The 27,253-nt window shown below is 48.3% G+C and overlaps 1 protein-coding gene across 1 annotated transcript; it reads right to left on the bottom strand.

Moving 5' to 3' along the window:
- Positions 1-1,499: 1,499 nt before the first annotated feature.
- Positions 1,500-27,253, bottom strand: MAL2 (mal, T cell differentiation protein 2). The gene is made up of 4 exons (XM_083622352.1): positions 27,117-27,253; positions 17,486-17,656; positions 9,554-9,742; positions 1,500-3,703 (listed from the first exon to the last, which is right to left on the bottom strand). Exons 1-4 carry the CDS (start codon positions 27,249-27,251, stop codon positions 3,632-3,634), a joined length of 567 nt encoding a protein of 188 aa, XP_083478478.1. The 5' UTR covers positions 27,252-27,253; the 3' UTR covers positions 1,500-3,631.

The raw sequence follows: 27,253 nt of genomic DNA, 5'->3' as shown, positions 1-27,253 counted from the left end.
AGGCCAAACAGGAAATGCTTCTGCTGAACCATCCAGGCTGGAGGCAAAGCAGATGAAAAGGTTAATTCCCCTCTTCCTTTTGAGAAAGTCTCCCCGCAGCAGCTGTGGTTCAGTTAGTTGAGTCACAAATCCAGTTTGAACCTCCTGACAACAGAGCTCCCTTTCTCCTCACCCAACTTACTAGCCCAGGTTTAAGGTGTTTGTGACTCAAGTAAGGTACAAACGACTTCGCAAAACTTCAGAGCCAGCTTCAAAGGCAAGAGGGAAACCTGAACGCACCAATCAAAGAGAGAGGGGGAGATTCCGTCTTCGCCAATACAGTCATACCTCATGTTGCGTTTGCTTCAGGTTGAGCGTTTTCAGGTTGCATCCTGCGGAGACCTGGAAGTACTGGAAAGGGTTACTTTTGGGTTTCGCCGCTCGCGCATGCGCAGAAGCTCAAGATGACATCACGCGCATGCACAGAAGCGGCGAATCGCGACGCGCAGATGAGGGTTGCGTTCTGCTCATTTTGCGAACGGGGTTCCGGAATGGATCCCGTTCAGAACCAGAGGTACCACTGTACATTTGGATCTCTTCGTCTCCTTTCCGGTACCTTTTGTCTGTGAAAAATATGAAGCTGCCTTATACTGAATCAGAGCAAAAAAAGGTAAAGGTAAAGGACCCCTGGACAGTTAAGTCCAGTCAAAGGCGACTATGGGGTTGCGGCGCTCATTTTTCAGGCCGAGGGAGCCGGCGTTTGTCCACAGACAGCTTTCCGGGTCATGTTGCCAGCATGACTAAACCGCTTCTGGCGCACAGAAGACCGTGACGAGTGCCAGAGCACACGGAGACACTGTTTACCTTCCCGCCGCAGTGGTACCTATTTATCTGCTTGCACTGGTGTGCTTTCGAACTGCTAGGTTGGCAGGAGCTAGGACAGAGGAACGGGAGCTCAACCCATCGCAGGGATTCGAACCGCCGACCTTCTGATCAGCAAGCCCCAGAGGCTCAGTGGTTTATACCACACCGCCACCTGTGTCCCCTGAGTCAGAGCAGTGGTCCATCTAACTCAGTATTTTCTACACTGGCTGGCAGCAGCTCTCCCAATATTTCAGTTGAGGGTCTCTCCCAGCCATACATAGAGATATCGGGGATTGAACTTGGGACCTTCTGCATGCAAAGCAGATGCTCTAGCACTGAGCCACAGCCCTTCCCTTGACTTGTGAAGCTGTTTATTGCTTAGGTCCCTGCTCCAGTCAATAGGACTCTGCCACTTCCTCTCAAAATTGCACTCCAAACCCAATTACTACCTTTATCTTGTCTAGGCTGCCATGCCTAGACTGGATCCAGCCTGTTTCCTATCCAGAGCCCCTAATCCTCTACCAATTGCCCGTGTAGGCTGCATTTTCCCATTTCAACATTGGTTTCAGGCAGTGGCGATGCCTTCCTTTGGTTCGTGGTGTCTCGCAGCACAACAAAATGAGGCGATGTAAAGAAGTCAAACTGGAGATCTGGGCTCAGTTCCATTCACATGATCTTTAAGAAACTTTCATTAGAAGAAAGCGTAAATGCCACACTTACAGAAAGCATAAATGGGTTAAGAACTTGTCCATCCAAGTGAAATAGTGCAAACGTTTATATTCAAGGGAGTAACCTGCACAACAGTTAACCACAAATATACATTTTTTCCACACTGAGAACAATGCTTTGGAGGTGCTCTGCAATATAAATACATGTTGCTGAAACAAAATTTATCAATGCAAGAAGCTATTGGCTTTCAAAGTCTAAAGCTGTTTCTGAGAAGTGCGGGAGTCTGCAATATAAATTAGATAATATGAGTTTAGACATTGGCACTTTCCAGATCTTACCTGCAAAAGTTGGAAAGGGACTCCATATTGTTGCAGTAAGACACACAGGACCAGGAGAAGTAAGAAATAAAATCCAAGTTTATACAGCCCACACAGAGTTGAAACAATATGCCTGTTTTGTGCGTGGATCATATGAACTACAGTGCTAATCAATACAGGTATGTATTTTAAAACTGAATATAACTATTTCCCTTGAAGAAACACAAATCGTTTCAAAAAGGAATTTTGATACACAATTTAAATTCAGAGCTGTAAAAAATATTTATATTATCAGTCCAACAAATACCAGATAGAAAGAGCCCGACTTGAGATCTATATGGTTATTGAATTAGCTAGTTGTCATGATTTCAAATCCAACCAATTAATATTCCTGGCTTGCCTTTTTTTTTAAAGTACACTTCCATTCTCTGCTAATGTTAAAGCTTTGAGTACATTGCTTACCTAAATTTTTCCTCTTGGGCAAGAAATTTTTTCTCTAAAATGCTTTGAAGATTACAGGTGAAAAGTACAGTTTAAAAACTAAAGCTAGAGCCTTATATAAGGACTGAATGAATATTAAAAGACTCCCCCCCCCACCTTTCCATAAATTACTTTCTTTTTAAAGTAATAAAAAAAGGGGGAAATCAACTTTCTGAAAAATATTACATTTACTGCCTGAATAGATATCAGTTCAAGAGCATTAGGAGAACCCACCTAGCATGGCTCCTGAGAAATTGTTAAATGATTTCAAGAGACTTCCACGGAAATCCCACATGCCTTTGACAGATCTCTGGAATGGAGCTGCCAGTTCATGAAAAGAGAGCTAAAAGGGGCTCAGAGTGGTGGCACTTACAGATGTGAAGATGAAGGGAAACAGGGAAAAATTAATATGGGGTTGGGTAAGTTTCCTCCCTGGTTTTTCCACTGGAGAAACTGGAAATCTGGGGAAACATTGATAGAAAAGTTTACACCTTTTCTCTTTCAGAATGGTGAGCTATTTTTATACTGTTTTAGAGGAATACTACTGAAAACCTCCTAGACTCAAGATTCAAAGGCAGCAGTTTGACACTACCCAATGGCCTCAAGAATTTGACTGCAAAACACAACTCAGGGCCAAACCCAGGGAGTAACCCTAGTCCAGCACAGTCCCCACCCCACCTTTTGCCAACCTACAGATGTTGTGGAATGACAACTGATAGGAGCTGGACCAAAACAACATCTGGAGGGTACCAAGTTGCCAAAGGATGCCGCACTGAAATAAATGGAGGTTGTGTTTAGCTGCTGATGTTGGCAGGCCTGCAAACACAGTTAGCTTTCAGGCGGATGCTCGGCGGGTTATCGTTTCATAGCTGCCTCCCTGTGTTTGCGTGTGTGCGAGAGACACAGCCCATCTGCAGAGATGTTTGCTTTTCTTGCAAGCAGATGTTTAGCACCAAAAAAAAAAGTACGCAGTTGTCTGCCGACGATAACCCTATTCCATCACTCAACTTTATAATACTATCTGTAGCAGAGGATAACGCTCCCGGGAAATCAGTTAACATAAGCAACTGAAAACTGGAGAAATAAACAAGCAAGTTTTCCCCCACCCTTGTCCAAATATATATATTATATATATATTATATACAAGCATATATAATTATGACATAGACTTCTTGTGTATGTTTGTGTGTGTCAACATCTTAGAAAAATATAAATGTGTTCCAAGCATCCTTTGCAACTCCACAAGTAGTACATCATTTGATCATCGGAACAAGTACGCAAACGAGACGGGATGCCCTTTAGCTGCCTTGTCGCTTCTAGTGCTATAGCTTCCATCTTCGTAGAGCCAGGGTAGTGCTGCACCCATAACACACAGTTGTTGCAAAGGCAAAGATCTGCAGAGGGAGGAAGAAAGCGCCAGGTGAGTTTTCCTGTAGAAAATTGGCTGTTCCACTAGATTTCAAATCCCTCTTTCCTCCCAGTCAGAAACTCAGATATAAAAGCTAATCACCACATGGCTCCTTAAATCAAGGTTATGGTTGCCACAACAGAATGCTTTTTGCAGTGAGATTTATTATTATATTATTATTATTATTATTATTATTATTATTATTATTATTACTACTACTACTACTATTATTATTATAGTCATACATTGGATCTCAAACGCCTTGGCTCCCAAACAAATCGACTCTCGAACGATCAAAACCCGGAAGTGAGTGTTCCGGTTTTTGAACTATTTTTGGAAGCTGAACAATGCTTCAATGAACAATGAAATTGAAAAATCTACATAAGACATTCAAAACCCCCTAAAAACTCTGAAACCCCATTTTAAAATACAATATACTCCTACAGAGACTCCTTATACTGCGTTTAAAACCAGAATTGCATTTGTGTAGAAAGTGTTTCTCAGACCTGGCCTTTATAACCCTATACCTTCTTCCAGAAGGCAGAAGCTGAAAGAGATCATTTCCGGGGTGCGTACTATCCTGCGCTATCTCTGCAGCTTTCTTATGGGACCTGGAAGCATAGGTTTGATCCAAGGTGGGAAGAGTGCACCCAATTATTCTCTCCGCAGTCTTTACAACCCTGGACAGCATTGTTTTTTCCCTGACCGTGCAGCTCCCAAACCACACACACGGACCATAAGTTAATACACTCTCAACAGTACAATGGTAAAATGCCATCAACAGGTCCTTTGAGAGATTGTTTTTCCGGAGGATTCTCAGAAAATATGCTGTGCTCTCTTCATCAGGTCTTTGCTGTTTTCTCCCCAGGTTAGGTCATCTCTCAACTCCATTCCCAGAAATCAAAACACCGAGACCTGTTCCGTATATTAATCAACTGGTTCCCCCCCCCCCATTATGTTTTATTGTAATTTTATTGGTGTTAGCTGCACTGAGCCTGGCTCTGGCCAGGGTATAAATTATTATTATTATTATTATTAATAATAATAATAATAATAATAATGACCCCAACATTGGCCACAGTGGCTTGCCTACCTCAGTGGAGAGCTTCATGCTCCGGCACCGGGGGCGGGGCAGAGAGCAGGTGGGGTCGGGGCACACCGCCTGCAGGGGCGTGGAGCCCAGCGCGGGGGGGGGGGGCAAGGAACAGCCGCGATGGCACCCTACTGGGATTATGCTGCCGGGGACGGTGCGCTCCCCCCCCCCGCACTCCTCTTCCTCCGCCAGTGGCCCACCTCTTTCTCCAAGCTTTAGGCAGGAGTCCTGCTCTCTCTTCCCACCCCACCCCTCACGTAAAAGGGCACTTAAAACATCATCACTTTAAAAGGAAATAATGGGAAGAGCAACACATTTTTAAAGCCCTGCAAAACTGCGCCAATTGGGTTGGTGGGATAGTAAAGTATTCCTCAGGTTTCACAAAGGAAAAGTGTGTGTGTGTGTGTGGAGAGAGAGAGAGAGAGAGAAATCTTGCTGGGAGATTCCCTGCATAACATGTTCTTTGATCTACCTGTTCATCAACGCCATTAAGGTGAGTCGCCCTAAAATAATGTGGATGACATCAACTTTGGTTATATAAGTTTGGCATTGATTCTCAACCTGAAACCACTCCAAGGGTTAAAGGGAAAACGTAGTCCAGGTTTCTTTCTAACGTTGGGACTGTGCTCCATAGATTGCTTAATGGCTTTGATGTCTCCCTAATGCCTTGGTAATAAAGCAAATCTATCTGAGCACCAGCCCCACCAAGTTCAAAGTGTATCCTTACGTAAGCATGCTTAGCAATGCAACCCAGGTTTTGTTCTTATTAAAAGATAACTAATCCCTGATTGCGAATGATATCCGCACCTTTTGGGTCACAAGGAACCAGGGCAGTGACTCAAGTGGATGTCCAAGCAGACATTGAGGATTTAGCCTTACTATATGTTTTAGACAGGTTTAACTAGTCATGGATCCCTGCAAAGAATCTTGGGTGTTGTAGTCTGGTGAAATATTAGTATTCTCTAGTATGTCATTCTCAGAAACATTGCAAAAGGAGTACTTTACACAGCACATTTCAGATGTTGTGGGACTCCAAGTCCCAATGGCCAAGGATGATGGGAGTTGTAGTCCAACAGAATCTGGAGGACGCCATGTTGGCTACCCCTGACTTATAGCTTCCAGGGTTTCCTGGAGAGGAGAAATGATTACTAATCTGCACTGTGTGTCCTCAAAGAAAGCACATCGACTTTAGGGGTGGATTGAGGACTGGAGTACTATAGAAGCCATAACGGGAGGGAGAAAGCTCAAGAGGACCCGTTGAAGAAACAGACAAGGGACAGGAGGAGAACCATGGATAGTCATGTGTCAGCGTTTGGATGGCCAAGCATCGCCAGAAATGGCCCGTGTGCCAAGCATGAATGGGGAAGGGGGCCCAAGAAGCCTGGCTGGACATTAGAGAAATGCTCCAGCCCTCCCCACAGCCTCTCAGGGGAAGGAGTGTGGCTCAGTGGAGAAGCACATACTTTCCTCAGAGAAGGTCGCAGGTTTAATAGCTGGCACTTCCTGTTAAAGGGATCGTGTTATAGGAAGTGGTGGGATAGATGCTGGAGGGTTGCTGCCTGTCTGAGCAAGGTGCACTGGGCTTGATGGGCAAAGAGCATGAGCCAAAATAAGGCAGCTTCCTATGTAGCTAAGAGGGTCAGTCGCAACTCCTAAGGGGGCACAGCTCCTCTCCCTGCCCTGCCCCCAATTTAAGCACTGCAAAAGTGGCACAGGCAGCAGTAGTGAAGAGCAGTAGCTTGACCCATAGGGTAAGCTCAGCATCAATTCAGCTCCACATTATGGATTTCCTACTCACTCTTGCTCTGTTAACCTGTTTTGCAGCTTCGTAAACCACAGGCAAAACCACCAGGGTGTGGTGTTCTTTCTCTTTCTCTTTCTCTTTCCCTCCCTCCCTCTCATCCATAGCACTCACACTTGCCAAAAAAAAGCCTGGTCATCACTAGTCAAGACTTCCCAAACAAGGAAGTGTCATAATCCTGACACTATACAGCAGGGACGTCCAACTTCCAAGAGACTCACAGTATTTAAAAAAAAACTGGCAGTGATCTACCCATTGTCATTGGAGGATGGACCAGAGTTATTGAGCTTTTTTTGAGAAGCTAAGGTTGTTGAGGGACGCGGATGGCGCTGTGGGTTAAACCACAGAGCCTAGGACTTGCCGATCAGAAGGTCGGCGGTTCGAATCCCCGCGATGGGGTGAGCTCCCGTTGCTCAGTCCTAGCTCCTGCCAACCTAGCAGTTCGGAAGCACGTCAAAGTGCAAGTAGATAAATAGGTACCGCTCTGGCGGGAAGGTAAACGGCGTTTCCGTGCGCTGCTCTGGTTCGCCAGAAGCGGCTTAGTCATGCTGGCCACATGACCTGGAAGCTGTACGCTGGCTTCCTCGACTAGTAAAGCGAGATGAGTGCCGCAACCCCAGAGTCATCCGCGACTGGACCTAATGGTCAGGGGTCCCTTTACCCTTTACCAAGGTTGTTTTAGGAAGCAAAAGTTGTTGAACTTTTTTTGGGGGGGAGGGAGATCGACCTGGGGGGTGGCGATCGACCTGGGACACCCCCGTGATCTACCAGTAGATTGCGATCTACCTGTTGGACATGCCTGGTATACAGCAACTAAGATTCTGACAGAGAGCAGAAAGAACCAGCTGCATCAGGAAAACCAGCAGTGCAAGCCATGGAGGGGTTGAACCCAGGTTTAGGCCTGGACTCCAAGCCTGAGCTGCAACCTCTCCAACCCGAGGCCCTCAAACTACCAGTGGCGGAGCGTGCTTTAACTGCACCTAAAGCGCATGTGTGTGCCCAGGGAGGGGGTAGCAAAGCAGAAGGAACCCGCTGCATGACATACCAGCTCTCACCGCCAGAGCGACACCAGGCCTGTGCCACTTTGTGAAGCTTTGGAAAGCGGCTAGGAGAGGGCAGCCTGAGAAGAACGCCATGCGCCCCTTGCATGTAGCTTTGCCCCCAAGGAGCTGGGATCGAAGGGCGCAAGGCTGTTGCGTCCTTCTCGCTCCGCCCTCCCTGAGCCAGCCCTGCTTTGATCAGATTCCAGCCTCACAAGATAGAACAGGGCTGGCTCGGGAACAGTGGTGTGAGCAGCACGCCCCCCCCCCAATGCACCTGGGAAATCGCCCTGGCAGCCTCCCCCCACCTGCAAACCACCAGAGACACCAACCAATAAGTCGTTCTCCCCTGAGAAAGCTGCCCCTTGCACACTGAGCACCTCAAACTCCCTGATGCATTCTCAGCAGGCGATGCCCAAGAGTGCTTTCCAATTAATAATAATAATAATAATAATAATTTATTATTTATACCCCGCCCATCTAGCTGGGTTTCCCCAGCCACTCTGGGCGGCTTCCAACAAAACACCAAAATACAATAATTCATCAAATATTAAAAGCTTCCCTAAACAGGGCTGCCTTCAGATGTCTTCTCAAAGTCTGGTAGTTGTTGTTCTCTTTGACATCTGGGGGGAGGGCGTTCCACAGGGCGGGTGCCACTACCGAGAAGGCCCTCTGCCTGGTTCCCTGCAACTTGGCTTCTCGCAGTGAGGGAACTGCCGGAAGGCCCTCAGCGCTGGACCTCAGTGTCCGGCCAGAATGATGGAGGTGGAGACGCTCCTTCAGGTATACTGCAGGCTCTCTACTTAAAGTGGGCAAAGCTTGGGTAGGGTACTCCCGGCCTAGGACCCTCATACCTACAGGACCGCCTCTCCTGGTATGCCCCACAGAGGACCTTACGGTCTGCAAATAACAGCATCCTAAAGAATCCGGGCCCCAGAGAGAACAGATTGGCCTCAACCAGAGCCAGGGCCTTTTTGGCCGTGGCCCCGGCCTGGTGGAACACTCTCTCACAAGAGACTAGGGCCCTGCGGGATTTGACATCTTTCCACAGGGCCTGCAAGACGGAGCTGTTCTGCCGGGCCTTTGGTCAGGGTTCAGTCTGACTCATTTTCTCCTTGTATAAGAACAAGCACGAAGGAGGTTCCCAGCCCGCTCACAGGTGCTTATAATATCAGTGGAAAACAGTTGGTAACCGCCTTCAGTTTTAACCTGAAGATTGCCACTTGTCCAGTTTTAATTTTAATTTGTTTGAATTAATTGTGGGATGTATCTTAATGTATTGATCGCTTGTTTTTATGCATTGCCTTGCTTGTATGATGTTAGCCGCTCTGAGCCCAGCTTTGGCTGGGGAGGGTGGGATATAAATAAAAAATATTATTATTATTATTATTATTATTATTATTATTATTATTCCGGCCTGAAAAAGATTAAATGTGGGCCTCCCCAGGGAAACCTCCAGGACAAAGAAGTAACTGCTCGGACACAGAGCTTTAAAGCGTGGACCACTGTCTAGGAACACAACACAAAAGGGTAAGCCCTCAAGGCATTGCAGTACAGTGGTACCTCGGTTTACAGACGCTTCAGGTTACAGACGCTTCAGGTTACAGACTCCACTAACCCAGAAATAGTACCTCGGGTTAAGAACTTTGATTCAGGATGAGAACAGAAATCGCGGCATGGCGGCAGCGGGAGGCCCCATTAACTAAAGTGGTACCTCAGGTTAAGAACAGTTTCAGGTTAAGAACGGACCTCTGGAACAAATTAAGTTCTTAACCCGAGGTACCACTGTATCCCATCAGAGTCCTCTCATGGTCAGGAGAGGAAGACAGGTCCAAAGGAGAGAGAAGAGGAGGGAGAAACTTGTCCCCTCTCCCTTTAAGGATGTGCCTTTATAATACTTACGGCAGCTGCGATGCTCAAGTTGTATTCGTGTTCACTTAGAAGCTTCTCAAAGCTAGTGGTACTGATGTTCCTGGTGGTGTCGAAATTGACGGTGTACTTCACCGGGTGAGAATGCAAAGAGGTGGTTGCCGCTTGCAGTAGAAAGGTCCCAAAATAGCAGACAAAGACACCTGCGTGGTAAATGAAATCCTGAAAAGGAACAAAAATTAAAATAAAGAGTCGGTTCGAGCGGAACAATAAAATAAATAAAAGCAGGATTAATATTTGTTATTAAATTTATACCCCACCCCTGCTCCACAGAGCTCAAGGCAGAGGCACGTGCATCTTGATTTTATCCTCACAACCTCTGAAAGGCTGAAAGACAAGGACTGGCCCAAGGTCACCCAGTGAGCTTCAGGACTTGAGCCTGCCAGGTCCTAGTCAGACACTCTAACCACTACTCCACACAGCCTTTGTCTTTTGAAGCAGGCAGGGCGCCACACATGGGTTTTTCCTTTCTGCAGTAGGCTAATTCCTACCCACCCACCCCCACCCTTCTAGGGAAGCAAGAGGCATTATGCACACCCCTCAGCCGTCCCAGTTTTCCTGTGAAATACTGAAATTACAGAAGCCATCCCGGCTTCTGATTGGATGGCAGAATGTCCCAATTTCTCCCTCTCAATCCCTGCTACCGCTGAGTTCAGGAAGATCTTTCAGAGCTGTGCTCTCGCATGAGCCTGCTGACTTGCACGGAAGCACAGCACCGAAAGGACCCATTTCCTGATTTTCATCTGAAGAATGTTGGAGGGTTGGTTATCAGAGCTCAAGGACACATCCCAGCCAAGCAAATATACTTGGGCGTCCAGTGAGGGCTGTGGCCTGAGAAGAATTCTAAGGGCCAGAGACAGCAGCCTAGAGGGCCACCTTCGGTGAAAAAAATACAGTCACGGAACCAAGAAATTACACAAAACAAAACAAAAGAATTGCTGTGAAAATCCCTGAAACGAGATGTAATCGACTATAGAATTGAATTAAATAACAAAAAATTAAGGAAAAATTAACCTAGAATTAAACAAAGACTTTATGAGATGCCGGCTACAAAACTCGTTTCACTGAACCAATCAGTTTCCTCAGAAGGAAATAAAGAATTTTATTAACCTGAAATGGTTTTAAGTGATTTCAAACAAACTCAAGAGCAGGGCTGAAACGCTTCCTTGAGTTTACAAAAAAGGTATAAAAACCTCAATGACAAGTTTTAAACATAGCCCTATTTATGAGAACATTGTAAACCTTAAATGATTTTAAATGATTTCCAGCAAACTAAAGAGCAGGGCTGAAACGCTTCCCTGAGTTTACAAAAACGGTTTTTAGAAACACTTACAAAGGAATAAGAGATAAGCTGTTTAGGTTTCAAACAAACTCAAACTTTTGGCCCACAGACCCAAAGTTTCCCAACCTTGATTTTTATGGTAGAAACAAAACAGGAATGAACTCAGGACCTAACCCTGTGTTACAGGGGATATTGACTGCTGTCAGCCAATGTTCCTTTGGCAACCTCTTGCAAAAGGAAAAATGGGATGTCGCTGTGCTTAGGGTTTTGGTAGTTGCTCACTCCTGCAGCAGCTACCAAACAATATTGTCGGTAAATGCCAAATGTGTCCCAAATATTTTTTTCCCCACCTGGGAAAAGATCAGGGATGGCGTAGGCTGGCAGATTTCCTCCTAACATTTAGCAAACTCCTCAGGTTTGCTTCTTTAGTTTCTCTCATATGAGTGAACAGCTGCTGTTCAACCCTACGGAGAAAAAGTAATGTGTACTGCATTTGAGATAGTTGGAAGGAGAGTGTGGCAAGATTTGTGGTTCCAGTGAGTGGAAATGCAGGCTGTGTGTGTGTGTGTGTGTGTGTGTGTAAATATGTACATAATGTGCCTCTGTGTGAAATCTCACAGAGAACCACTGCAATATCCTCTTTGAATATAAGGCCTTCCCTTCTCACACAGGCACCCACGCCGTCCATCATATAAAAGGGCATTCTCCTGGAGTATGATAGATGAAGCCACAAGGCAATTCACAGAAATTCAATTACTGTTCCTGTCATAGGAACACACAAGGGAACCAGGATCCTTTGAGGAAACAAGCAGCACAATAAGCAGTTTGTAGTGACCATGGACTAAGGACCACCATTCATCTCCTAGGCTTTCAGATGTCCACTGGGCAACACCTTTGCTCAAACTTCTGGCTGATGAAGGGACCACATACATCCCGTATGAGTAGCCCAGTGTGCGAAGGTCTTTGTGGGTGTTTTCAGAAGGTAGATGATCTCATTTCCTCTACCCGCCTGGAACTTCCTCTGCCCCTTGGCAACCAGTACAATAAAGTTCTCTGTCACTGGTAGAAGAACGGAAACCTTTGCCAGAGGGAAAGGCGTATTATTGTTTTTTTAAAAAAATATTTTGGGGGTCCAAATTCAATAACCCACACTATTTTTTCGACACAGACAAAACCAGAAAACCACTGGAACAGAACTGACAAAATGAGGACCCACCCAAAAGGGTGTTGCATTGTGGGACAATTAAAATGGCAGCCGTGCCAGCAAGCCCACTGCTTCTTTCTCTTGATGCCCTCGACACCTCTGGATCACACCCACTAGCTTCCCTACGCCACTCAGCTGTCTTGCCCCTCACAACTGCTATTCAGGGGCAGAGGAAGGAGTGTGTGGTGGGTGTGGGCCACCCCAGGTGTGACCAGGGGTGACAAATGGCGGGCGCCACTCACCGTTGGGCCTGCAGCACGCCCGAGCCACACATCTCTCCTGGGAGAGACATGGTGGCTTGGGGGCACGCAGGCTCCGTGCTGCCCAAACAGTCCGCCCGCTGCCTCCCCCCCAGCTGTAGGGCGGCTGAGTGGGAGGAGGCAAGCAGACTCTGGAGGCCCTGTAATGTTCCCCAACCCTATGGCCGGCTTGCCCTGCCCCTGGGCACACAGCCCCAGGCGCCCGTGCGGCTTCCTCCGCCACTGCTACTACCTCCTCCACTCTGTAACGGAAACAAGGAATCCCAGGTGGAATCTACACACATATAAAAAACATTCTGAAAATGCTTTTTTGTGCATTTTATAAAAAATACATTGAATTTTCCATACAGCTCACCATCAACTGCCTAGTGTCACATTGGATATTGCACTTAAAACATTTTATTCACAGCTGTATAGCAGAGTCCCCAGACTGCCAGAAATTTTTGCCCCTATTCCCTTATTTTTTCCAGTTGCACCACTGAAGAGACTCCATACTAGGACAGACTCTACTGACAGCTCCAATCTTCATAGAGAACAGCTCCCTCACCAGGATTGGCTCCCACTTCAGTGAAACCACTCTAAAGGAAATGTAAGGTAAAGGTACCCCTGACTGTTAGGTCCAGTAGCGGATGACTCTGGGGTTGCGCGCTCATCTCGCTCTATAGGCTGAGGGAGCTGACATTTGTCCACAGACAGCTTCCGGGTCATGTGGCCAGCATGACTAAGCCGCTTCTGGCGAACCAGAGCAGCACACGGAAATGCCATTTTCCTTCCCGCCAGAGTGGTACCTATTTATCTACTTGCACTTTGTTTGACGTGCTTTTGAACTGCTAGGTTGGCAGGAGCTGGGACCGAGCAACGGGAACTCACCCCATCATGGGGATTCGAACCGCCGACCTTCTGATTGGCAAGTCCTAGGCTCTGTGGTTTAGACCACAGCGCCACCTGCGTCCCTACATAGGAAATGTAGGTCCTTTTTTAATTTATGCAAAGGAAATGTAGGTTTGCATAAAAAGGATTCTGGGATAAGAAATTAGCTGCTTTTTTTTTTTTTAATAAGACCTTTTGCAGACACGGAAATGACAGGGATATGCCCTATAAAGCGTGGGATAAACATAGGAAACTGCCTTACCCCAAGTCAAACCATCTAGCTCAGCATTGTTTACTCTGGCTGGCAGCAGTTTTCCAGGGTTTCAGGTAGGAGAAGGCGTGCCCAGGCCCACCTGGAGATGCCAGGGATTGAACGCACGGTCTTGTGCATGCGAAGAAGATGCTCTACCATCAAGCTGTGGTCCTTCCGTCATTAACAATGGATGAATGGGAAGACGTATAACCACCAAACAAACAAATGAGGATGAATGCGCATTGCTGTTTATCTTCTCCGCAGACAAATAAAAACAAACGCTGAATACAGACTAGGCCTTCTCTAAGCACTGCATGAGCTTTGTGCAAGCGGTTCAGGATGAATGCTCAACAAACAGGTTGTATGGAGGAGCCCAAAGTGTGCGATGAAAGGCAATATGGCAATATGGCTAACTCTTTGCTGCAAAATTGATGCAAAGGCCCGACGTAATTTAGGAATGGTTCCCTGGTGTGGGACATACAGCAGGCAGGCCTGGACCTGCATTAGCTGACACAAATTAAGCGCCTGGTGTAAAACAAAGGTCAAACGAGCAAGCAATTCTCCATGGCACTGCAGACTGGGGCGTGTTGTAAAGGTGAAGCCTGAGTTCTGCAATAGAGCCATGGGCCTTTCTTGTTTGCTGTGCAAGCAAGGAAAGGATGAATGCAAACATACGCGGAGGTGTTTGTGGCTTTCCAGATCAAAAGTGCTTTCAGAGTGCTCCCACTCTGCGCACACACAACAGACAAAGAGATGAATATAATGCCACAACAACACCGAAGGAACGCCCAAATAAACCACCAGGGTTCCATCTCTGCAGGCATGGCATAAACATTGAGGAGTAGGCGTTGACAAGCCTATCCCCAGCTGAAATCTGCTTCCATTGAAACTAATGGAATTGTTCACTCCCGGGAGTGATAGAATTTCTAAGTGCTTCGATTTGGGTCTGAAAGGTTTAAAATCTCTCTAGTGGCCCTGTAGCATAGTGCGGTCTTGAAAGCTGCTCTCCTCTGCTAGTTTGCACAGCCTCCACAGAGTTTCTGGGTTGCCGCCCATATTAGTCCTACTCTGAGTAGACTCACTGGAATGAATGACCATAAAGTAGTCAGTTTCAATAACATGCCTGGGTCTGCTCTGAGCAGGAGCAGCATTGTAGACAATCCAGTGTCCACAGTACTTCAAGAGCAACACTATGTGCCCTCCAGATTGTAGAACCATAGAATTGTAGAGTCTGAAGGCACTCCAAGAATCATTTAGTCCAGTGATGGCCAAACTTGGCCCTCCCACTGATTCGGGACTACAACTCCCATCATCCCTAGCTAACAGTACCAGTGGTCAGGGATGATGGGAATTGTAGTCCCAAAACAGATGGAGGGCCAAGTTTGGCCATCACTGATTTAGTCCAACCCCCTGCAACAGAGAAATCTCAGCTAAAGCATCCATAATAGATGACCATCCAACCTCTGCTTGAAAAGCTCCATGTTACTTGACTCCAGCTCTCATCATCTCCCAGCTCGTGGTCAGGGATGAAGGGCATTACGGATGCAACATCTGGAGAACATCACCCTGGCTACCCATCGGGAGGGTTTGACTTCCTTAAGAGCAAAGCATTTTTGTGGACCTGATCAGATGACATAAAACTGCATCAGCAGTCAATTTCTATCCACCCTCGTTCCAGAATATTAGCATCCCAAGCAATCATGCTCACAGCCATAGCAATATAGCCTTCCCCAAACCTGGGTCTCCAGATGTTTTTGGACCACAACTCCCATCATCCCCAGCCAGTATAGGCAAATGTCTGGGATGATGAGAGTTGTAACCTAACAATGTTTGAGGACCCAGGAAGGCTCCTTTAAGTCTTCCTGGACATCAACTAGCCAGCCAAGGGCATGCATGTTCCCTTATGGCAGCATCAAGTTATGACTTGCATAAGTATGAATGAATCATCACAGAACAATCCCCATGGAGAGGAGAAGCCAGTGTCATTTTAAATGCACTTTTCCCAGTTGAGAGAGTTCACACATTCAGCAAAGAGCCGTGATGTGATAAGTGATGAACTCACACTTGTGAATCAGCGGTGATGTGCCGTTTACAGGAAATTTTGAATTGGAATATGGTAATTTGCACTGTAAAATTTTCACTTTGAAAGGGTGGTTTCCTCCCCCGATGCGTTAGAAGAGAGGTAGCCAATGTTGTGCCCTTCATACGTTGTTTGACTACTAGAAGCGATCTAACGTAGCATGTTTATTTTACTTGTGCTCAGCAAACAAAGCTAAAAGCTTTAAAACGGCCAAGACCTGCCTAGCACTGTATCTGCAACGGACATCTATTCGTTACTGATGAATACATGAAGTGGAAAATGTTCCGCCCCGCGTAACTGCTAATTAGTCGCGAAAGATGCACAACTTTTCCTCCTAATAAAGCAGAGATTTACAAAATGCTAATGGGAAAGTGTGGCCACCACATTGTCACCTTGGAGCTATTTGCATGCATCATAATAAACTAAATTGTTTCAGCATTAATTTATGCATTTGTTGAAGAAATCAGGTGCTCTAAGACGCAAGGAGAGTCTTCTTTCCAATGTTGCAGTAGGGGTTTTAATAAAAAAAGGCATGTCCCCTGCCCTCTCACACAAGAACAGATACTTCTCTTAAAAATTGAAGTTACAGATAGGTAGCCGTGTTGGTCTGCCATAGTCAAAACAAAAAAAGTTTTTTCCTTCCAGTAGCACCTTAAAGACCAACTAAGTTAGTTCTTGGTATGAGCTTTCGTGTGCATGCACACGAAAGCTCATACCAAGAACTAACTTAGTTGGTCTTTAAGGTGCTACTGGAAGGAAAAAACTTTTTTTGTTTTTAAAAATTGAAGTTTATCATCCATCATCATCATTATCATCATTTTTAATTTGTATACCTTAATTTGTATATCTTACAATACTAAAGGCAGTTTACAAGCTGAAGAAACAAAAAATGGACATCTTATAACAATCTAATGCAATACAAAAATGCAATAATAAAACATAACTTCAAAATAGGTAACCGATATAAAAAAAGTAACATTCAACAATCATTAGAATAGTATTAAATAATAATATCCATGGCTTTGGGAGGTACATATACAAAATAAAACATCTATATCTATACCTCTAAGTCTATGCCTATATCTAACTATCTGCTTCGATTTAACTGGAGGGACATTTTAAGTAATTTCTGATTGCTCCTATGCATTACTGCTGCAATGCTATGCATCCATTACTTGGGAGTGAAAACATACAAAATATTGAGCTGTAAATGTTAAGAGCCCTAGGGGGGCTAAAAGGTAGGTAAAGGTAAAGGACCCCTGGACAGTTAAGTCCAGTCAAAGGCGACCATGGGGTATGGTTCTCATCTTGCTTCAGGCTGAGGGAACCAGCGTTTGTCCACAGACAGCTTTCTGGGTCATGTGGTGGGCATGACTAAACTGCTTCTGGCGCAATGGAACACCGTGACAGAAGCCAGAGCTCATGGAAACACTGTTTACCTTCCCACCACAGTGGTACCTATTGATCTACTTGCACTGGCATGCTTTCGAACTGCTAGGTTGGCAGGAACGGGGACAGAGGAACGGGAGCTCACCCCGTCACGAGGATTTGAACAGCCGACCTTCCGATCAGCAAGCCCAAGAGGATCGGTGGTTTAGACCACTCTCTCACCTGTGGGATCCCAGGACCTGGGAGAACAAGGTTCAAAACTTACTGGGTGGCAGTGGGCCACTCTCTGCTTCTTATCCTAGCCTACCCCACAGGGATGTCGTAAAATGCAGAGAGGGGTGAACCATGTATGTCACCACCTTCAGTTCCTTGGTGGGGTTGAAATCAAATAAATAAAATGTGTTTTTTCTAGCTTTGTTGTTTTGTACCTGCTAACAAACCTGAAACTGCATCTGCAAATTGGGTCCAACTTTCCAGAGAATGTTACAGCCCCCGAAGACACTGCTATTAACTGATTTCTATTTAATAATAACAACAGCGACAATGTGCTGCCTTTTAAATGCTTACCAAACGGTTCCAATCAATTGCGATTCTTTCTCTGTAACTGAAGAGGAAAACGCAGAGGAAGGAGATGGAGGTGAAGCAGGCCGTCACCGACACAAACATCACCCAGCCCTGCAGCAGCGGCAGAGGCACGTGGGTGGCGGATACTAAAATCCAGACAAGTGCTCCGAACAGCTGAGAACACAAAAGGAAAACACAAAACAAAAGAAGGTCTTGAAACCGAAACGTATGTGCACAATAATCACACTGTATTTACAAAATATGTGTCGTCCCGGACTTCAGAGAGTCACCGTTTGCCAGAAGTGAGGCTTCCCTCACTTCCTGGAACATTGCCACTCCATTCTGAATATAGGAAGCAATAGCTAGACAACTGATGTGGGCAGCACATGCCATGCACTAGGTTCAAGGCTTTTGTGTTGATAGACAAAGCCCTGAACGATTTGGGCCCAGGATACCTAAGCCTAAGATTTGCCCCCTCAAAAATCCACGCCTGGAGCCATGGGCCCTCTGGCATTCCCCACCCACCCACTAATCCTCTGGTTTAAGGTGGATGCAGTAATCTCCTGGCCAGGGATCAAATGACACAGACTGCAGGGTGGTCATTCTCAGGCCCTTCGGAAGGGCAAAGCGAATGCTTGGAAGAGGAAACAGGGAATACTTTGTAGGACTAAGCCAAAACGGAACGGCTCGGTTTTTTGCTAGCGCTTCTGCACACCCTGAAAAGCACACCTTTCCCCCCTGTGATTTTTTTTCCCAGGGAAGGCAGGAAAGGGTGCAGCAGTGCCTGGGTGTGCATGAGAAGAAATGTCCCTGTTTCCAAGTGAAATATACTCAGAGTCGCAAAGTGATTTCATGCTCTTTATTCAGCTCATAGTGGTGAGGAGGAATGAATGAAAGTCCCCTCAAGGTATCTGCTTTATATACATTATTTACACAATGGGCTGCACATGATTGGCTAATTCCGGAATTCTACTGTAAGCCAATCAGGTTGTGGATTCACTTCTATCTGGAGCATGATTGGGTGGTTCCTGCCAACCAATCATATTGCTGCATTGTTCTAGGACCAATCTGACTGCTGCATTCTGAATCCTATTGTTCTAGGACCAATCAGACTGCTGCAGTTTGGATCCTATTCAACTCAGTACATAACACCCCTCCCCTCTAAGTTCCAGTCCTGCCCGGGAGGTCGCATTCATAGTCCTCGAGGTACGCCGGTGGCCTACGTGTGCGTTGCGGCCTGGGGTGTTCCCTGGTCCGGGGTTCAGGTTCTGGCTCATGTTCCAAGGATGCTGGCTGTGATGGGCCTGTCTGGTCTGGTGCAACCGGCTCGCTCAGTCGTGGTTCTGGTTCCGGTGTCCTTTTGGCTTCGCGGGTCCTCTCTGTATTTACTGATTCTGCCTCTCCTGCTGGCCCCTCCTGCTCTATGGGCCTCACTGCCCCTCTGTTCCCTTGGGACTCCTCTGACCTTTCCTCCTCCTGGTTTTCTCCCGGGAATCGTCGCCGTATCTGGTCGCAGTGGCGGCGCCAGCATTGCCCCCCATCCGTTAGCACCTCGTACGACACGGGACCAGTGACCCTGGTGACTGTGGCGGGTACCCATGCTGGGCCTGCCCCAAAATTCTTTGCGTACACTGGGTCCTGGGCCTCGAAGGTCCGGGGGTTCCTGCCTTCCCCCACCACTACCTCATCCTGAGCTCTATCGGGGTGAAGGCGGTCCAATCTGATTGCAAGGCGCCGACCCATTAGTAGTTCAGCGGGGCTCCGGCCAGTCGTTGAGCTGGGGGTGCTGTGTTGTGCTAGGAGGAATGTGGCAAGGCGGTACTCCCAATCCCCTTGCGTCATGCGGCGAAGGGTGTCCTTGGTGGTCCGCACCATGCGTTCTGCTTGGCCATTGGTGGCAGGGTGGAATGGCGCCGAACGGATGTGGCGGATGGCGTTCTGCGCTGTGAAGGTTTGGAATTCTCCTGACGTAAATGCAGTCCCGTTGTCTGAGACGAGAGTGTCAGGGAGCCCGTGGGTTGCAAACAGCCTGCGTAGTACCCGGATGGCTGCGGACGTAGAAGTTGACGGTACAAGTGCGACTTCCAGCCATTTGGTGTAGGAGTCCACCACTATGAAGAATGTTTTCCCCTGAAAGGGGCCAGCGAAGTCCACATGCAGGCGTGACCATGGTGCTCGGGCGGACTCCCAGGACTGGACTGGGGCCCTTGGGGGATCTGGGCGGGATTCTTGGCAGGCCTGGCAGTGTTTGACCCAGGCCTCTATCTCTCCATCGATCCCCGGCCACCACACATAACTCCTGGCAAGGGCCTTCATTCTTACTACCCCTGGGTGTGTCTCGTGTAGGGCTGTGAGGACCCTTTTGCGGAGGGGCTGGGGAACAACGACCCTGCTTCCCCATAACAGGCACCCCTTGTGGGCCGACAGTTCATGTTTGCGGGTTGTGTAGCCGGCGAATTCTGGCCCGGGGCTGCTGCTGGGCCATCCCCTCCACACCCAGTCCAGGACGCGGGAGATGACCCTATCTTTCTTGGAATGGTGTGCAACTTCTTGTGCCTGAATGGGGCGGTCGGGAAGCAGCTCCAGGCTCATAACCTCTTGTGCAGGTGCTGGGTCAGGGCCTGTTTCCGGTAGTGGTAGCCTGCTGAGGCCGTCCGCATGGCCCATCGCCTTCCCAGGGCGGTGAATCAGTGCATACTGGTAGCTGGCAAGGAAAATTGACCACCTGAGGACACGAGGAGACAGCACTTGGGGGGTCTGCTTTTCGGAGGCAAACAAGCCAAGCAAGGGCTTGTGGTCAGTCACCACGGTGAAGGGCCGCCCGTACAAGAAATCATGGAATTTTTTTACTCCCTTCACGATTGCCAGACCCTCCTTGTCGATTTGCGAGTAGTTCCGCTCGGTTGCGTTGAGTGTCTGGGAAAAGTATGCCACCGGTACCTCTCTTCCATCCGGGAGTTGGTGTCCCAGGACAGCGCCAATGCCATAGGGTGAGGCGTCGCATGCTAGCACCACCGGCAGCCTCTCGTCGAAGTGTGCCAAGACCGAGTTTGAGACAAGCAAGTCCTTGACTGCCTGGAATGCGGCCTCCTGGTGCTGGCCCCACACCCAAGGGGCCCGCTTGTCCAGGAGTCTGTGTAGGGGCTCCGCTACCGCCGCCTTGTGGGGAAGGAAGGAATGGTAAAAGTTCAATAGTCCCAAGAAGGCCTGAAGTTCAGTCTTGTTCTTGGGTGCTGGGGCATCACAAATGGCCCGTACCTTGTCCCCAGTCGGGTGGACCCCTTCTGCGTCCACCATAAATCCCAGAAAGTCCACCTGAGGCACTCCTAGTAGACATTTTTCCCGCTTCACCTTGAGACCCGCCGTCTGGAAACGGTGCAGAACGGTGCGGAGGCGGTCCTCAAACTCCTCTGGTGTGGGCCCGGCAATCAACACATCATCGAAGAAGGGGGTGACGCCAGGAATCCCTTTAAGGAGAGAGTCCATTAGATTCTGGAATATGCCTGGTGCCACGCTGACACCGAATTGCAGCCGCTTTACCCTGAACGCTCCTCTGTGCGTCACAATCGTCTGTGCCTCTGCTGTGGCCTCATCTACTGGCAGTTGTTGATATGCTTGGGCCAAGTCCAGCTTGCCAAAAATTTTCGACCCAGCCAGGGTGGCAAGGACATGGCTGACCACTGGCACTGGGTATGCATGGGCCGTGAGGGCCTTGTTTATGGTACATTTGTAGTCTGCGCAGATGCGGACCGAACCATTCGGCTTGACGGGTGTGACGATTGGGGTTTCCCAGGGGGCATTAGGCACCGGCTCCAGCACGCCTTGCTCCACGAGTCGGTCCAATTCCTCGTCTATACGGGGTTTCAGGGCGAACGGGACCCGGCGGGCCTTGAGCCTGACTGGTCGTACTGCGGGGTCAAGCTGTAGAGCAATGGGGGGGCCCGTATACTGTCCCAATTTCCCATCAAAAACCCCCGGAAATTCCTTGCATATGGCGTCCACGTCCACTTGTAAGCTCGTGTGGTTCACCCCGGTGACGGCTAGCCCCAGTGGTCCAAACCATGCCAATCCCAGTAAGCTAATGTAGGGGCCCTTGACCACAAGCAAGTCCAGTTGCCGCGTCCGCCCTCGGTATTGCACCCTGAAGGTCCCCACCCCCATTGTGGGGACCTTACGTTTCTGGAAGTCCCGGAGGGTGAATGGGGCCGGCCTGAGTTTGGGACCCCCAGTAGGACACAGTTTCCTTAAGGTCCTTGCCGAGATTATGGATAGAGTTGAACCCGTGTCAAGCTCCATGCGGCATGGGGCCCCCTCTATCTGTACCTCTACATAAATTTTCTCTACGTTGGGGTGGGGCAACTGGTATACCTGGAAGTCCGTGAGCTCCGTCGAGTTGCCTTGGTGTGTTGGGCCCCGGGACCTGGGGCTCTTGGATTGGTCATCTGATGCCTGGCGTCGGGTGGGCCGAGCTCGACACACCCGGGCGATGTGTCCCAATTTTCTGCACTGCCTGCACTCTGCGTTGCGGAAACGGCAGGTCCTCCTCTCGTGACTGTCTCCACAGCTTGCGCAGTTCCCTGCTTCTCGTCGAGGCAGCTGTGGTATGTGGGCTGCTTGAGTGCGCTGCTGTACTCGGTGCACCTCCTCCCTGTTGGATCCTGAGTCGTCGGTGAGGTCTTCGTGGTGGACCCTCGGTTGGGACGGCTGGCTCGGCCGTGCCTCTTGCGTCGACCTCTCGGCAGCTTCCGTTGCCAGGGCCTCCTCCAGAGCGACCTGGAACGTTAGGTTCTTCTTAGCGTAGAGGCGTCGTTGCAGCTTCTCATCCTTCAGGCCACCGACGAGGCGGTCACGAAGCATGTTCTCCAGCTCTGAGAAGTTGCAGAACCGGGCAGCTTGGCGGAGAGAGGTCACAAACCCAGTTATGGTTTCCCCAGGGGCTTGCCGCTTTGCATAGAAGGCATTTCGACGAGCCACCACAGAGGGCTGTGGCGAAAAGTGCCCCTTCAGCTGTTCCATTATTGTTTTGTATGGAACAGTAGCGATGTCTTCGGGTGCAAGGAGAGCCCGGGCGATTTCAAACGTCTCCTCTCCGCAGACGCTGAAGAATATCGCCCTCTTCTTGGCGTCTTCTTCATCGGTGACCCCTTTGGCTTCTAGGAGGAAGGTGAAACGGGAGGCATACGCTTCCCAGTCTCCAGATGCTGGGTTGAACGGCGAGAAGCTGCTGTCGGTTGCCATTCTGAGTTCCTTGTGTCCCGGAGCTGAAGCCTGGATACACGGTGCGAGGCAGCGGTGCGGCAGGTGGCGGTGCTGCGGTGCTGTGTGTGGCAGTCAGCTCAGCGGGATCCCACCTTCGTCGCCAGTGAAATATACTCAGAGTCGCAAAGTGATTTCATGCTCTTTATTCAGCTCATAGTGGTGAGGAGGAATGAATGAAAGTCCCCTCAAGGTATCTGCTTTATATACATTATTTACACAATGGGCTGCACATGATTGGCTAATTCCGGAATTCTACTGTAAGCCAATCAGGTTGTGGATTCACTTCTATCTGGAGCATGATTGGGTGGTTCCTGCCAACCAATCATATTGCTGCATTGTTCTAGGACCAATCTGACTGCTGCATTCTGAATCCTATTGTTCTAGGACCAATCAGACTGCTGCAGTTTGGATCCTATTCAACTCAGTACATAACACCAAGGCAACTGGACCAATGATCCTTGTCATGCTGTGAGAGGAATCGCTGCATCCTGCCAGGGAGCCTTGCCTTGGCTGCCTCAGCAACGGAGATACGCTCGTGGGCTATGTGGAGTTGGGGTGTCATCGTGCTCGCTGTGTGATCCCTGATTGGTTGGAGAAAAGAGCGGAGCTGAAGGAGCAGCAGGGAAGGGGGAACCCGCCAACTGCAAAGAAGGTAGGGCATTTTGGTGAGCCATTTCCACCAAGAACACTTTTGCAGGCAGAAATTAAGCGCAAACCCATTGTATTACATACTTCTATCTCTCTATTCCTCCAGGGAGCTCAAGGAGGCATTTGCAGGGTTCTCAGACAGTCTCCCATTCAGGTGCTAACCACACCTGTTTAATTTCAGCCAAACTGCGTGCTCCTTCTGTCCATACTTGCTGTATGTCAGAACTGTCCTGGGTTTGTTAGGCCTTAAAATAAACTTCTTAATGGTAAGAGCAGCTTCCCAATTATTTAGGAGGCTGGTGGGCTGTACCTCACTATAGGTCTTCAAGCCATCAGTCAGGGATGCCCCAGATCTGTTTTTCTTGTGTTGAGCAGGGGGTGGACTAGGTGGTTTTTGAGACCCCTGTCAATTCCATGGCTCTATGACCAGGTGTGGGGGAACATTTGGCTCTCTGGCTGTTGCTGAACAACTCCCATCATCCCTGGTCAATGCTGTCAAGAGCTGTTGGGAGTTGTAGTTCAGCACTGCCTGGAGAGCCAAGGGTTCCCTGCACTGCAGTAGACACTGTCCAGTCCACTGAGCCAGTGTGGTGTAGTGGTTAAGAGCAGTGGGCTCGTAATCTGGTGAACTGGGTTCGATTCCCCACTCCTCCACATGCACCTGCTGGGTGACCTTGGGCTAGTCACACTTCTCTGAAGTCTCTCTCAGTGTTTGTTGTGGGGGAGGAAGGGAAAGGAGAATGTTAGCCGCTTTGAGACTCCTTAGGGTAGTGATAAAGTGGGATATCAAATCCAAACTCTTCTTCTTCTTCTTCTTCTTCTTCTCCTCCTCCCCCTCCTCCTCCTCCTCCTCCTCCTCCTCCTCCTCCTCCTCCTTCTTCTTCTTCTTCTTCTTCTTCTTCTTCTATGATCTTGCTTGGATAATTTACTAACTCCGCCACCTATCTGCATGATCCTGTGCTCCTGTTTTACGCCTTCTGTCTAACTTGGGCTCTGCAAGGCGTTCGCTTCCCAGTCGCTAAATATTTATGACCCTACTAAGCAAACAAGGAGGGAATTTACTTTCGATCTCAAAGAGGGAAACGCTGTTCTGCTCTTAATCACTTGCTTATTCTGGAAAACTCTAGGCACATACAAGATAATCCTATGCATGTTTACTTGGGAGTAGGTCCCAGCGCATTCAATGGGGCTTACACCCAGGTTATTTGCATAGGAATTTGCAGCTTTGGATTTCAAGCAGGCAATCTTGCTCCATATCCCTGCATCTCTACCAAGAGGGAGCAACACAAAAGTCAATTCATTTCACAATTGCTCCCTCCTCCACTTCCCTGTCTCTAAGGAGTTACAATTCTGGAGTGCAAAAGACAACTGTCCACACAAATAACATATGGATTGCTTCAATATACAGTGGTACCTCGGGTTAAGTATACTTAATTCGTTCTGGAGGTCCGTTCTTAACCTGAAACTGTTCTTAACCTGAAGCACCACTTTAGCTAATGGGGCCTCCTGATGCCGCCGCACCGCCGGAGCACGATTTCTGTTCTCATCCTGAAGCAAAGTTCTTAACCCGAGGTAATATTTCTGGGTTAGCGGAGTCTGTAACCTGAAGCATATGTATCCTGAAGTGTATGTAACCCGAGGTACCACTGTAGTCTAGACGTACTTTATTTACTTGTGAACCAGCAAGCGTTTTAATGTTTTTTTAATTCCTACAGCAAACAATTAGCATGCAAACTTGTTCAGGAAACATGAATTTTAAAGAGAAGGGAGAGAACAGATTGAAATCCATTACTGAAATTATTTGTGTATGTGCAGCGGTGGGAGAGAGTTCAATGAATCTACCCTACAATTAAATGGCAGGTTTTAAGAGAGGGAAGCCTGTGACTGGATTTCCAGTTTGGCTTGTTAGGCAAATGGTATATGATGTCCATTTTGTGAATCACATTCTGGATTTAAAGCGCCTTCATGGGCTACCATTAAACTCCTTTGGGGGGTGGGCAGTGTTTGTCTTCAGCAGGTCCAGGGATGTGGGTAACAGGGAGTGGAAGCATCGTGGAGCTGAGCGCATGAGGAAGAATGAAGTTCAGGAAGGTGCATGCGTGATCCCGAGAAATAATGAGAGCAGGTGAGACTAGTAGGGAGAGGTGTTTCTGTAATGTGGGTGTGTCTGAGGAAGCTGTAGCAGACTGGGTACATCCACACAGGTGAGAATAAGAAAATAAACAAGGTTGCCAACCCGGTTTTTTGGCTGGGCTCCTATGGATTTTAACAGCTGCATAGAAGGAAGAAAATTTTCTCGTTGCTGCGGGAAATGCCAGCTCTTGAATTTTTGCATGCCGTTACAGGAGCTGTGCCAGGGGAACTCTGAAACTAAACCTGGCTTAGCAGTGTCTATGATAGCACAGAAGAGGTCTGGAGAACCTGTGGACCACCTGCGGATTTCCATCGTTCTCAGCCACTAGCTATCCTGGCTAGGGCTAAGTCCAACCACATTTGGGCAGGCAGAGTTCGCTATCCATGGTACAAGAAGGTTGCAATCTGTAGTTGCGATGAGCCACACCCAAGACTGGCTGTCACCACACATTCTGCGGCTGCTTTGACAACAAGCCAGTTAACCTTGAATGGAACGGGTGTATGAACTGGTCAGGATGAGAGAGTTGCGGTGGAGGGATGCAACACCTGTTGAAATTTCCTCTTCTATGGAGTGCCCTGTCTCTTTTGCACCTGGCCACCTTGGGAAGGCTGGACAGGGGTGGGGAAGGGGGAGATTTGTGGGGAAGGGCCATAGCTCAGAAGCAGAGCTTTGGATGCATGCATAATGTCAGAGGTTAAGGTCTTGGCTCCTGGTTAAAAGATCTCTGACTTTTACTTTGAGACCCTGGGAAGCTGCTGCTATTCAGACAGCGTGGGGCTTATACAGGCAGGACAGGAAGCTTTTAACTAAGATGGCATGGATCCAAGCAAGACGTGTAGGGTTGGGAAGAGAAATAAGTATTAAGTGAGCAATTAAGGGGGCTCTAGGAATGAAGCCGTGTTGCATGATTTAAACCCATAACTGGCCCTAATGCAGCTATCATGTCAAAGACCAAGTAAACATGGAACATCGATTGAAGACTACATAATTTTAAAAAAAATCCAAATCAAGGAGGAAATGCGAGAAGCTGTAGCTAGGAGGGACTTCGACGGAATAGATGAACACAATTTTAAGAAGTGGTTAGGGAATCTCATGACTAACAGCTGTGTTTGGTAAGCGGCAATCGAACAGGTACACCTTTCACCCTGGTGTCAGTTTAGATCTCTCTCTCTCTCTCTCTCTCTCTCTCTCTCTCTCACACACACACACACACACACACACACACACACTCTTGTATTCCATGGAAGAACTCAAGGTGGGGATCCATCTTGCTGAATTCCAGCAAACTATGTGCCCTGGTTTGAGAGGCGAAGAGGGGCAGGTGTGGGACAGACATGTCACCTGGTGCATTTTTGCTAGGGAAGTGCTAGGAAGAGAAAAAACATGCATGGGAAACCTATATTTTTCAACCAACGTTAAAAACTGCAACTGGTGGTGGTGGTTGTTTTTTTAGCGCCCAGCGAGGCAACACAACTGCATAAAATCCCCTCCGGCACAATCCTGGCAGAGAGATCCCGGAGTGCTCCCTTTCTGCCTCCCACTTGTTGCTGCCGCCCCGATCGCCTCTCCTCCCACCCGCGCTCCACCACTTACGATCTCCAGGCAGATGAAGGCCCCCGAGTAGGTGCGCAGGATCTCCAAGCCGGAGGGCAGGGTGATGCGCGGCGGCGGGTAGTAGGCGGTGGCGTTGGGGGGCGGCGGCATGGCGCCCCCTCGGGAGGAGATCATGG

Source organism: Podarcis filfolensis (genome assembly GCF_964270895.1).
Source record: "Podarcis filfolensis genome assembly, chromosome: 7".
In the NCBI taxonomy this organism is placed as follows: Eukaryota; Metazoa; Chordata; class Lepidosauria; order Squamata; family Lacertidae; genus Podarcis; species Podarcis filfolensis.
This window is presented reverse-complemented; position numbering and strand designations above follow the sequence as displayed.

What these genes read in the sequence shown, in the direction of transcription:
- MAL2 (XM_083622352.1), bottom strand. Translation starts at nt 27,251, where the DNA reads ATGATCTCCTCCCGAGGGGGCGCCATGCCGCCGCCCCCCAACGCCACC. An exon ending in CAATTGATTGGAACCGTTTG is followed by an intron (nt 9,743 to 17,485) that starts GTAAGCATTTAA and finishes GTTCCTTTTCAG; the next exon opens with GATTTCATTTACCACGCAGG. An exon ending in ACTTGAGCATCGCAGCTGCC is followed by an intron (nt 3,704 to 9,553) that starts GTAAGTATTATA and finishes CTCCCTCTGCAG; the next exon opens with ATCTTTGCCTTTGCAACAAC.